General features: G+C 47.6%; 1 protein-coding gene across 1 annotated transcript; it reads right to left on the bottom strand.

Moving 5' to 3' along the window:
- Positions 1 to 362: 362 nt before the first annotated feature.
- Catsper1 (cation channel sperm associated 1) lies at positions 363 to 9,415 on the bottom strand. Its single transcript, XM_051192148.1, has 13 exons — positions 8,664 to 9,415; positions 8,513 to 8,586; positions 7,251 to 7,475; positions 6,340 to 6,453; positions 6,021 to 6,174; positions 5,608 to 5,699; positions 5,314 to 5,457; positions 5,101 to 5,164; positions 4,899 to 4,971; positions 4,738 to 4,798; positions 3,190 to 3,265; positions 752 to 866; positions 363 to 606 (listed from the first exon to the last, which is right to left on the bottom strand). Exons 1-13 carry the CDS (start codon positions 9,413 to 9,415, stop codon positions 580 to 582), a joined length of 1,971 nt encoding a protein of 656 aa, XP_051048105.1. The 3' UTR covers positions 363 to 579.
- Between the last annotated feature and the right edge of the window lie 2,308 nt (positions 9,416 to 11,723).

Raw genomic sequence — 11,723 nt, 5'->3', positions numbered from 1 at the left:
GGGGGCTGGGCCCCATGCCTGGTGTCTGATGCAATCCTGATAATTCTGGGATGTTCCAGTCTGTTCTTTTTCGCCAGGCTTTGCTCCCATAAGCACATAAGCGGGGGACTTCACATTTGGTCTTCCATCAGCATCCTAGTCTCCTTTTGCTTGTTTTGGGTTTTGGTATTTTGAGACAGGGTTTCTCTGTGTTGCAGTCCTGGCAGTCCTGTTACTAAAGGTATGTGCCACCACTGCTGGCACAAGGCTCCTCTTTTGTGTCACCATTCTGGTCTCTTCTAATGCATTGTTGGACTGAGCTGGGAGGCCGGGACCTGGTGAAGCCAGAAGAACTCCAGGAAGAGCCCCTTCCCAGCAACTCTTGACATATGCATGCAGCACACTGCCCAACTCCCCTTGCTCTTTGCTTCAGGCTAGCCAGTAAGGACACAGAGCCACCTGGGGTTTTTTAAACTCTATTGGGACCTCAGTTCAGCACGGTTCTGGGTCATAATGCCAGCACACCTAGGGACTTGTCCCAACCCATCCTGGTAGGCCATTTGCCAGAGACTGGAGTCGATATGGTGGTATTCTGCAGGATCATTTCCCGAAGTCCTCTTCTCCAGCCTGTGGGGTCAGATAGGATGTGTATGCATGAACAAGGGTCAGCTTTTGCCAGTGTCGTGCCTGTTACTTGGAACCACTTTGGGGTTAAAGCTCCTACCCCCAAGCCCTCTTGCTAGCTTTTCCCGGCCCCATCCTCCTGTCTCACCTCAAATGCCGTGTCCACAATCTCATCAATGACAGATGCTTGGGAGCGAAACTTCTGCTGCTGCTGCTCTACCGCGGCCACCAACTGCAGGAACTGGAAGTGGAGCTCACGCTGCCTGCAGGTGGCAGAGGCAAGGGCTGGGTCCCCAGGCCCTAACAGCTCTGCCTGCTGTGACCTAGCCGCTCTCTCCAGTATGTCTGCTTTTTTAGATTTTACTTGTCAGTCATCTTGAGTATGTGAGTATGCCTGTGTACTCATGTGCATGTGGGAGTACATGAATGTATTCCATGTGTGTGGAGGTCGGAAGTCAGTGTTGTTGTTTGGGAATTTTGTTTGTTTTTGGTTTTCTGGAGACAGGGTTTCCTCTGTCTGGCTGCCCTGGAGCTCACTCTGTAGACCAGGCTGGCCTCAAACTCACAGAAATCCGCCTGCCTCTGCCCCCCCCCCAAGTGTTGGGATTCAAGATGTGAACCACCGCCACCGGACTTCCATTTTATCTTTTAAGATGGTGTCTGCCATTGAATCTGGAGCTCACTGATTGGCTAGACTTGCTGCCAGGCACAAGGATCCTCCTGACTTTATCTCCTCAGCACTGGGGTTGCAGGAGCAGCATGCTCAGCCACACCTAGTGTTTTACATGGGTGTTGGGATCCAAACTCAGTCCTCATGCTTGCACAGAGAGCACATTACAGACTTAGCCCTCTCTTCTAGCTCCTAACATTCTTATTTGGAGATGAGTTCCCACTGAGTTGTCCAGATTGTCTTTGAACATGTGATCCTTTCACCTCAGCCTTCCAAGGAGCTGAGTTTACCAGTGTACTCCATTATACCTGGTAAGTCTGCCTGTTGCTCAGTACCCAAAATGTCCCTGTCTGTGCCACAGAGGCATCAGCAGTGGTTTATCTTTTAATTGCCTATCCTACCATATACTTATTTTTATACTCATCTTCTTGCCCATTCATCTACACAAGCCTAATCATGGACCAACTCAACCACCTGCCTATCCATCATGTGCCCAGTCACTTACTCCACACTTGCACCCTTCCACACTTACCTACCCCTCCACCTACCTGTTCTTCCCTGGATCCACCCATTCAGTCTAAACAGCCATCTACCCACCCATCTGTTTTCACCTATATTCATTACTCACTTGCCCACTCATTGGATATTATCAATCCAATTGCCAAAAACACTGGGAATAGAAAACAGAAAAAGCAAGTTGCTCCAAGGACACTGAGATGAACAAGGAAGACATATCACCCTTGGAATCAGACAACTACAACACATTGCTTAGGGTCTGTGTCAGAGGAAATAGCCTGAACTTTATCCAGAGGGGCAAGGAGGAGCTAGGTTCAGACCTTAAGCTCAACGGAGAGGAAAAGTCAAAACTATACTGAAAGATACTCTTAGTGGAGGGGACAAGTAGGAAGTAACCCCCCCTAAGAAGTATAGCAGGCACTACAGTAGTGGCTCAGGTTCTGGAACATATAGGATGAATCAGGAGAGTGACCTCAGGTGACAGTAGTCAGGATTTAAATTGGCTCCCTTAAATCCTGGTCATCTAAGCCTGGCATCAATATCTAACCAAAAACAATAGTCTAGGCAGAGGCCTGGCAGGAGTCAATATGTGTCAGCTTAGGAAAGAATGTGAACAACACAAGGTTGTGCCATAGGTAGCAACAGCTGTGACATGAAGGGAGCTGGCACTAGCCTATCATCCTGGAGCCTGGATGCCAGGCTGCCGATCTTGGATTCTCCCAAGGTATGCAGAGCCCAGAGCCTGTCAGCTCCTGGTATGCCTTGTATAGTGGTCCAGAGCCAGACTTGCTGTGGGGTGGAGGCATGGGGCTTGGCTTCCACAAAGAACCTTGAAAGAACTAGGCCTAAGAACCAAGAAATAGCAGCCTGTTGCCAAGTACCCTAGTCTTCAGCAGGAAGCTTCAACTGGCCTGGCCAGGGATAGATGGGGATAAGGTGTGACCATGTGGTCTCCAGACCTTGCCCCAACAATTCCCCACAGGCCCCCTTCAACCTTCCCCATGGCTGAAGCCAGTTAGACTGTAATGAACCAGCAAAGATTCTGGCAGTGTGGACCTGAGTGGCAGTAATGGAGTATGATTTCTCATTGCATTCCTGCACCCTCGAGGGGCTAGAATCTGACAAGGTCAGGGTACTTAAGAGAAAGCTCTGCTACTAGTATGGTTCTTGCCATGCAGCAACTTGAGTCTTTCTCTGAGAGCTGGGTGCCGCTCCTCACTGTCGAGGGGTGCTGATGGTTCCCATGTCCCAGTTGTGGGTATGGAAACAAATCTGACTTCTCCACAGACTTTTTCCTACCCAGGAGAGACAGGCAATGTTCTTTTTCCTTTCAGCCCACCATCAGGCCTCCAGATCTCTTGCCCTGGACCCAAGGCCTCCCATTCCTTCCATCTCCTCACTTCTCTGTCATGGTGCTGAACATTCTCTCAATAAACTGCATCTGCAAGGCGCCCTCACTCATCTGGGCCTCGGCATCTGGGTGGAGAGGGGGAGAGAGGCATGGTTAGGAGGTTGTCCAGGAAAATGCCTGGATGCAAGAAGGCAGAGGAATCCCACAAGTTAGGGAAGTATAAGGGATGTCTTCACCAGGTATGGTGGTGCACAACTTTGATCCCAGCACTCAGGAGGCAGAGGCAGGCAAATTTCTGTGAATTGGAGGCCAGCCTGGTCTACAAAAAATTCAGGACGTATAAAAAGAGGTCTTAAGGAATTAATTACCAGCATGCCCCTAAAATGTTGCTCTTCTAGTTATGGAGCATGTTGTGATTTTGCTTTTCATTTGCATTAATTTTTTTGAGATAGAGTCTCATTGTGTGGTCCTGGCTGCCCTAGATCTCACTCTGTAGACCAGGCTGGCTTTGAACACAGAGATCTGCCTGCCTTTGCATCCTGAACGGTATGGTTTGTTCTTAAGAGTGACATTTTCTTTGTAGTGGCAAAGTGTTCAGCTACAACCCTAGCCCCAAGTCCTCACAGTGTAACCATTCCTGCTCTCTCTAGCAGAAAACATGGTCCTAAAGCCAGGCTTAGTGGTTCACACCTGTAATCCCAGCACTTGAGAAGAATGAGACAAGAAGAGTTTAGCTTCAAGTTAGGGTCAGCCTGAGCTACAAAGTAAAACCCTGTCTTAAAGCAACAACAGGAACCCCGTCTCGAACCAACTTCCCCCAAAAGAACAAACCGTACAGAGGGCGACAGGGCAGAAAAAGTGAACAGAGAAGATTCCAGATTCTAGTTATCACTTGAGTACTGGATCAAGCCACTCTCCAAATCCTTTGCATTCTCACCTTGTTAATTGGAGCCAATTTATTTTTCCACCTAGGTAACCTAACAGCCATAGGTGGGGATACACTTTGCCAATCTTAGTGCAGGGTCCTGAAGCTTGGGTTCTATGCTCATTTCTTTTTCTTCCGCTCTCTCTGTCTCAAAATTTATTTTTATTCTCTCTGTGTCTATTTGCCAGCATGTATGTATTACACTATATGTATGCCTGGTGACCACCCATGGAGCCCAAAAGAGAATACCAGATCCCCAGGACCCCCTTCTCTTGAAACAGTCACACATAGTCTAGGATGCTGTGACTCTCCTGTTTCTACCTCCCAAGTTCTGGGATTACAGGTGTGAATAACTCTGGATGAGTATATGTGACTCTGGTGGGACACTTAACAGCAGCTGTAAACCTCCCATGAAAGACCCACTGCTGCAAACAGAAATAAATTGGTAAATTATATTCAGAAGTGATAGTTTGGTAAAGCATAATTTGAAAGACAAGTAATGTCTTTCAAAAATTGCTGAATACAAATTGGTTTTTAGAGGATAGCCTGGAGTCCTTTGGACCAAAGTTCTAAACTTGGATAGTCCTTTCATATTTCAGATTCTATGGACCTGAAGCAGCTTGGCTACTCAGGAGGGAGAGGGTATGCAAAGGGGGAGAGATTGGCCAGTACCTGTTTTGCTGAGCTCTGTCAGAGAGTCATCCAACAACTTCTCATGGACCCGGGCAGCTTTCTAGATGAAAGGCCTTAGTTCTACCAGGGTTTCTTCATACCTGGAGCACTCATTCCTCCATCTCTCCCCCCCCCCAGCCTCTCCCCCATATGTTTGGTACCTCTAGCTTCACTTTCTCTAGGCCTTTGAGAAGCGCCATCTGGAAGTTATCTACTAGGACAGCAATCACCAGGCTGCAGAGGGGACACCAGAGAAGAGGCCATACTGTCCTCTGAGTCCAGTGTGGCATGACTAGGGTGAGAGGGCTGGGGTGGGTGAGGTAGAGTTTATCGTGAAGCTGGGCAGTGAAGCAAGTGCCTCACTTGAGGAAGATGAAGTACTGGATGATGATGTAGATCATGAGGATGGGGATGATATACCAGGCCCCTGGGGAGGGAAAGTGTCAATCAAAAGGCATTCCCCAATTCCCACTCTTTTTAGCAGCTGTCAGCAGCCCCCAGATGGCAGATGTAACTGAGCCACAAGTGTCTGCCCATGGACCCTGGACCCTGCCCTGCACCCTGCCTTCTGCCTACCTTGGGCTCTGCTGTCCATGTAGATGAGGGACCAGTCATCCAAAGTAAGCATGGTGAATAGGGTGAATAGGGTGGTAAAGATGTTCTGGAAGCGCTTGGGGTCCGATTTCCTGAACAGTGCCCTGAGCACCACAGAGAAGAGGACTGGCAATTGCTCAGGGCCAAACCAGAACCAGAATCCCTACCGCTGTACCCATCGCTCTCCAGGTTTCACTCACCCCCTTCCTGACATGCTTCTCCCCACTCCCATCTACCCTAGGCCAGTAGCCACCCAACCTCCATTGCACAGGATACAGAGGCAGGTAAACATGAGGGTGAGAATGGCTGTGATAGATGGCAAAGATTTGCTCAGAGTCCCGGTCACTTCGTGGAGACTGGTGAGGATGCTGTGGGTAGTGGTGGAGAGGGAGCCTGAATTAGTGGGGATGGAAGTAGAGAGATGTACCCAATAACTAGACTGGGCACTGAAATTATGGAATCCCTAATTCACTGGTGACTTAGTCATGTCCCCATCCTTCCCTGGAAGGTAAAGAGACTGGCCCTTGCAAGAACCCCAGGGAGGCTTATTGCAAGCATGCAAGGGGCCACAATGCCAACCCACCACCATCCCTGAAACAGGTCACAGTAGACTCCCTGGGAATCTAGGCCTCTGTGTCCTATTCCTTGAGAATCTCCACACCAAGACATGCAGCCTTGGTGGCAATGACCTGAGCCTCCGAAGGACCCGGATGGCCCTCAAAGCCCGCATGCTCTTGAAAACTTTGAGAATCCGGAACAGGCTGTGGTTGTAGAATGAATAGGAGAGGGAGTTGATTTGGAGGAGCACGAAGTCCAACACTGCCATGACCATGATGAAGAAGTCTGAGGGCAGATGGGTGCTTGAGTTGGGCAGGGACCCAACAGACCCTTAGCCCAGACCCACAAGCTTCCCTAAGCCAGCACCCTATCTCTGTCCCTCTTCTGTCCTAAGCTCCTCCCAAGCAGTTCAATGGCTCTTTCCCTCCCACAACCCACCCACCCACCCACCCAGATTGTTCCATGGGTCGTAAAAATACTCCATGCCCAGGGCAATTAGCTTCAGCACAGCTTCAAGTACGTAGATGGAGAGGAAAATGGAGTCCAAGACCATGAAGTACCATTCTGTGGAGACAGAGGCTTTCTTAGTGACAATCCCCAGCATCCTGGCCACACCATAAGCCTCCCTCCCCCAATCCCTTCATCTCATGTAGGCCAAACATCCAGGATGTCTCTGGCTTTTATCTATCTATCTATCTATCTATCTATCTATCTATGAGGCAAAACCTCACTATATAGCTCTGGCTGGCCTGGAATTTGCTAGGTAGGCTATGATACTCTCAAAGTCATGGAGATTGGCCTGCTTCAGCTTCATTCTGCTGCAATTAAAGGCATGTGCTGAACCCTCCCCCCACCCAAGCTCTGTGGCTTAAACACTCAGTTGCTGAGTTTTTCTGTTTGTTAAATGGGAACAGAAATAATCTGCTTGGTAGAGTTGTCAATAGGCATAAATGCATTTAACATGTCCTAAAACTAGAGCCTTGAACTGTGGGCTTGTGGTGAATCTTTTTCTGAGCTTCAGAGGCCAGCATTCTCAGGCTTTCCACCTTTACCCTCCTAGGGTCTTCTGATAGAGGTTTCCAGGCTCTTCTAGACCCAGAATTCCCATCACCCCCACTACCCACAGAACATAGTTAGAGCATATGCACCACCTAGTGGCTATATCATGAACAGCAAGCCTACAGTTGAGTGGGTTTTCTGCAATGTTCTCAGTAATATTTCTACCCATGGGAATATCACCAAGTTGCCAGGGGGGTGAAGTAACAAGTTTTAAAGACTGCCTGACTCTGGATCAGGCTCACAGGAATCCCTGGAGCCACATCAATTGTCTCAGCACAGGGACAGCGCTACCTGACGCTTACCACCTCTGATCTCTAGCTCTGTGAAGGTCTGGGCCACAAGGACGATTGTGTTGAGGCAGACCACAATGAAGATAAAGGTTTCAAAGCCCAGGGACTGAGTCAGCGACATCATCATTTTTCGGAGACCCCAAATGACGTTGCTTATTTTTTCCCAAATCCATTGGAAGATATTCCCGGAGTGCTGCTTCTTGTGGGCCCGCTGAGTCCCTGTAAGGAGGTCAGAAAGTTATGCCCAGGCAGGTCATGATGGGGTACAGTGATTCCAGGCACCATCCTTACCCTCTCTTCTCTTGCCCATTGACAAATGTGACACTGTGCTTGCCCTGTGCTGGTCTTGGGCCCACAGTTCTTAAACCTTCCGCATCAGGAGCCAAGCTGTTTGGGACTTGATGGGCAGGTCCTAAGAGTACCTGACCCAACAACTCCAGATCTTTTTTTTCTTCAGTTTTTTGAGACAGGGCTTCTCTATGTAGTTTTAGAGCCTGTCCTGGAACTCGCTCTGTAGACCAGGCTGGCTTTGAACTCACAGAGTTCTGGCATTAAAGGCATGCACCACTACTGCCTGCCCAGCTTCCAGATCTGTCTTTGCTCATATGGAAACTTAAGAAAATCTCATTCTTGTTACCATCCTTCTCTCTTGGTGATCTTGTTTCCCATTTAAGATCCTGCTAAATAGTCACTTCCCCTGACTGCTTTTCCTTTTCCCATTCAGTAAGTCACTTGTTCCTGTCAGATAGATCACGATACTGTTGCTGTTGAGTCTGGGAGACTGTAACAGCTAATATCTCTCCCAGTAACTTGGTTTCTCATTTTAGCATTGGTTTCCAGGGTATGTCCTCAGCAACTGTCTCAGTTTAGTGGGGCAAAGGTGGACACAGAGGCAAATGTCTTGATGTACAAGGTGGCAGGCTCCTGCCATTAGTTGGTCTGTGATTGTACCCACCCCTAGCTTCGGACCCTGTGACTGCAGCAATTGCCCTAGATTCTCCCCTGTACTGCCAGGACCACAGGCATCCACATTTGATTTGCCTCAATGGCCAAGACATGAACATGCTAATGAATAAAGCAGTGACTAAATGAAGAAACACTGCATGGCCTTCAGAATCATATAGCTTAAAGAACAAAGGCTAGGACAGGAAGCAGCAAGAAGAGTCAATGGCCGGTGGAATGCCTACGCAGGTGAGAACTGAGTTTCCTGATGTGTGGAAAGCCAGTTCAAGGTCTGAGCAGGAGTCTGGGTTTCGGGCTCAGTAAAGACTCACTTTTGCGCTTCTGGATTTGCTCAGTGTCACTCCAGGAGTCTGATTCTTTGGTGCTCTCTTTGGGCTGACTTTTGCTTGAAACATGAGAGGCCCGAGATTGAGCTCCCAAGTGGGATTGTGGCACGCTGTAGATTGAGCTTTTGGTGCCCACGTGAGAAGGGGAGATTCTAAGTGCACTGTGGGACTTGTATGAGATGGAGAGTTGTGAGGTGCTCCGAAGGTGATGGTGGGAATGCTCTTTGTAGTGAGGACGCTCGCCACGGCGGCGTTCTCTGTGATGATGGCGCTCTCTGTGGTGGGGATGCTCACCACGATAATAGGTAGCTTGATGGCCACCACGAACATGAGTTCTTCCCTGGTGGTAGGACTCCTCAAAGGAGTAGGCAGAAGGGTTCTCTCCAAATTGAGACTGCCTTTGTTGGTGGTGGGATTCAAGATGTTGAACCCTGCCATAGTGGTGTACTTGTTGGTGGGATGTAGTACCATAATGGGGTTTCCCATACTGGGAAGCATCCCTTTGGCTGCGTGATCCAATAGAGAGGTGGGACAAAGTTTCACTAGTTCGATGGGACCCTCCATGACGGTGCTGTCTGCTATGGTGGAGGGACTCACTACGTTGGAAGGACTCAGTTTGGGGGTGAGATTCATCAGGGGGCCCACCATGGTGGTGGATGGTATTAGATGATGTGGGGAAGTAGGATCTGATGTGGTGGTGGGACTGATGCAATAAAGCGCCATCTTGGTCTGAGTACTCATGGAAATGCTGGGACCCATTTTGATGGTGGGGTCCACCAAAGTGATAAGCTGGTTGGTGATGGAGCTCAGGAGGATGATGGGCTCCACTGCGGCCTGGCAGATGGTGTGCATGGGAGTAGGAATAATGTGCTTCATAATGAGCCTCATCCGTCTTCAAGGGTTGCTCCATGACTGTACTGGAAACCCTGGATCAAAGAAGGCTCAAGCACAGAACTCAAAGGACCTTTCCTGGATCTCCTTCTCTGCTAAAGCTGAGCTCAGCGCCAACTATGGCCCAGGCTTCTAGAAAGATCTGACTGTTTACTTGGAACTCTCCTCTTTATGATGTCACCAGCACACTTGGGCCTCATTTTACCAATGAGAATTCTTTTAGGCTTATCATTCAGAGTCAAACATTATTGTGTCTAAACAAAACATGAAGAGGAATTATTGTGTCTAACCTATTTATTGTAAATAAGAAAACCAAGCTGGGTGTGGGGATGCAGACCTGTAATCCTAGCATTAGGGAGGGAAAAGCAGGCAACTCTCTGTGAGTTCAAGACCAGTCTGATCAACACAGTGAGTTCCAAGTCAACCAAAGCTACCTGGTGAAACCCTGTCTCAAAAACAAAAACAAACAAACAAACAAAAAAACCCAATAACAAAACCCTCAACAAACTCAAAAGTACAGACAACCAAAGCTTAAAATGACCCAGCAAGGCAATGACAAGGCTGGACCAAAAAAAAGTTTGGGACACCATGGGTAAAACTCTTGCTGTATTGTATAAGCCTGATAAACCTGAATTCAGATCCCTAGAACTCACTTAAAAGTTGAATGAAGCAACACAGATGTCTGTAATCCTTGGGCTTCTGTGTAGAGATGAGAGGCAGAACCAGGAGACTCTACAGAAGCTGTCTGGAGTTAGGTTGCTGTATTCAGTGTCTCAAGGTAGAAGGAGTGGGAAGAGGAAGAAGCCCTGAGCGTTTGAAGTCTTGAGTGAATGTATGTTGTTGATATGAGCTGGCTATTTGGTGGTACACACATGCAATACCTGCCAGCAAGGAAGACCATGAACTTGAGACCAACTTGGGCTACCTAGTGAGACTGTCTTATAGAGAAGAAAATCTTCCTACAGATTTGGTCCAGCAAATGAGGTTGAGTGGCATATGACTATCCCTCAAATTATTTCAAAAGTTTGGTGCCTCTGGGATCAGGAGAGGACTGGATGAGGGAAATGGACCAGTGTGGCTTTGCATCAAGAGATCTGGCAAGAACCTATTCCAAAGTAAGAGACCTTCAAAATAATCATGTGTTCTGTTTTGTCACAAGGGATGACTTTTATTCAAACCTGAAAACAAAAAACAAGCAAACAAAAGAGCATCCATTTCTTGACTCTCTTCCCTTCCCCTTTCTGCACTCTTCCCAAGAAATTGAACTGGGGTAGGTAGTCTAATAGTATCTGCCAGATGAAGTCAGTAATATGGAGGAACATCCCCTCCCTGGAAGTGCTGTGGAAGGTCTCAGTCTCTCCCTGAGTCCTTTTCTTGTCTTCGTCATCCTATTAAGAATAACAGCTCACAGGGCATTGGTGGTTCACACACACCTGTAATCCCAGCAGTTGGGAGGTAGAAGGAGGCAGATCTCTGAGGTCAAGTCCAGAGAAAGTTTCAAAACAGCCAGGACTGTTACACAGAGAACCCCTTTCTGGTAGGGGGAAAAAAAGAATTTTGGTAATATCTTTGCCATGAAAATCTCCCATCTGCTCAAGTGACCACCCTTGCACTCTCATGGCTCGTTTAAATTGTTCAAAGAATAACCTCAGGTGAGGTAGTGGGATTGAAAGATGATGTTGTATGTGAAATGCATATGCCTAAGGTGTATATAACAGAGCAAAATCTTCTGTTCGGGGCCAGCTCCTCTTTGAGCATTAGCCAGAACCAGACAATTGCTATTACAGAGCTTTTCTTGCATCTCTGAGTGTGTGGAAGGCGTGTTATTTCTATAACACTCCAAATTGTTAGAACTGTGGGAAATCTCTTTCTCTCCCAGTTTGAGATTCCTGGGGAAAATCTCCTTTCTTTGGAATCCATTGTTTCTATCAGGCCTGTTACAACACTACATATTATTTGAAGTGACCAGGCAATCAGGATGAGTGAAAAAAAAGTTTTGTAGGATTGAGAAGTTTGAGTTTAGAGAAGGAGATTACTGTATGTACTGATATATCTACTGTTTGAAAGGACACTTATAACTAGGAGTATGTTATCATTCATTCTTATGTCCTAGTTTTTCTCTGTTGCTATGATAAAACTCTGATGAAAGTCAACTTGGAGAGGAAAGGGTTTATTTTGCTGATAGGTTACAGGTCTATCATTGAGGGAAGTCAGGGCAAGAACCCAGAGCAAGGGATTAAAGCAGAGACCTTGGAGGAACTCTGTTTATTGAATATCTTCCTTTGTCTTTCTCAGCTAGCTTTTT

This window comes from Phodopus roborovskii, unplaced genomic scaffold (genome assembly GCF_943737965.1).
Source record: "Phodopus roborovskii unplaced genomic scaffold, PHOROB, whole genome shotgun sequence".
Lineage (NCBI taxonomy): Eukaryota > Metazoa > Chordata > Mammalia > Rodentia > Cricetidae > Phodopus > Phodopus roborovskii.
This window is presented reverse-complemented; position numbering and strand designations above follow the sequence as displayed.

Excerpts from the sequence above, each read along its gene's own strand:
- Catsper1 (XM_051192148.1), bottom strand. The coding sequence starts at position 9,415 with ATGAGGCTCATTATGAAGCACATTATTCCTACTCCCATGCACACCATC. Across the intron at positions 5,458-5,607 it reads CCTCATGTTTACCTGCCTCT|TCCTCTTCTCTGTGGTGCTC; the intron begins GTATCCTGTGCA and ends AGCAATTGCCAG. Across the intron at positions 5,165-5,313 it reads CATGGACAGCAGAGCCCAAG|GGGCCTGGTATATCATCCCC; the intron begins GTAGGCAGAAGG and ends TTCCCTCCCCAG.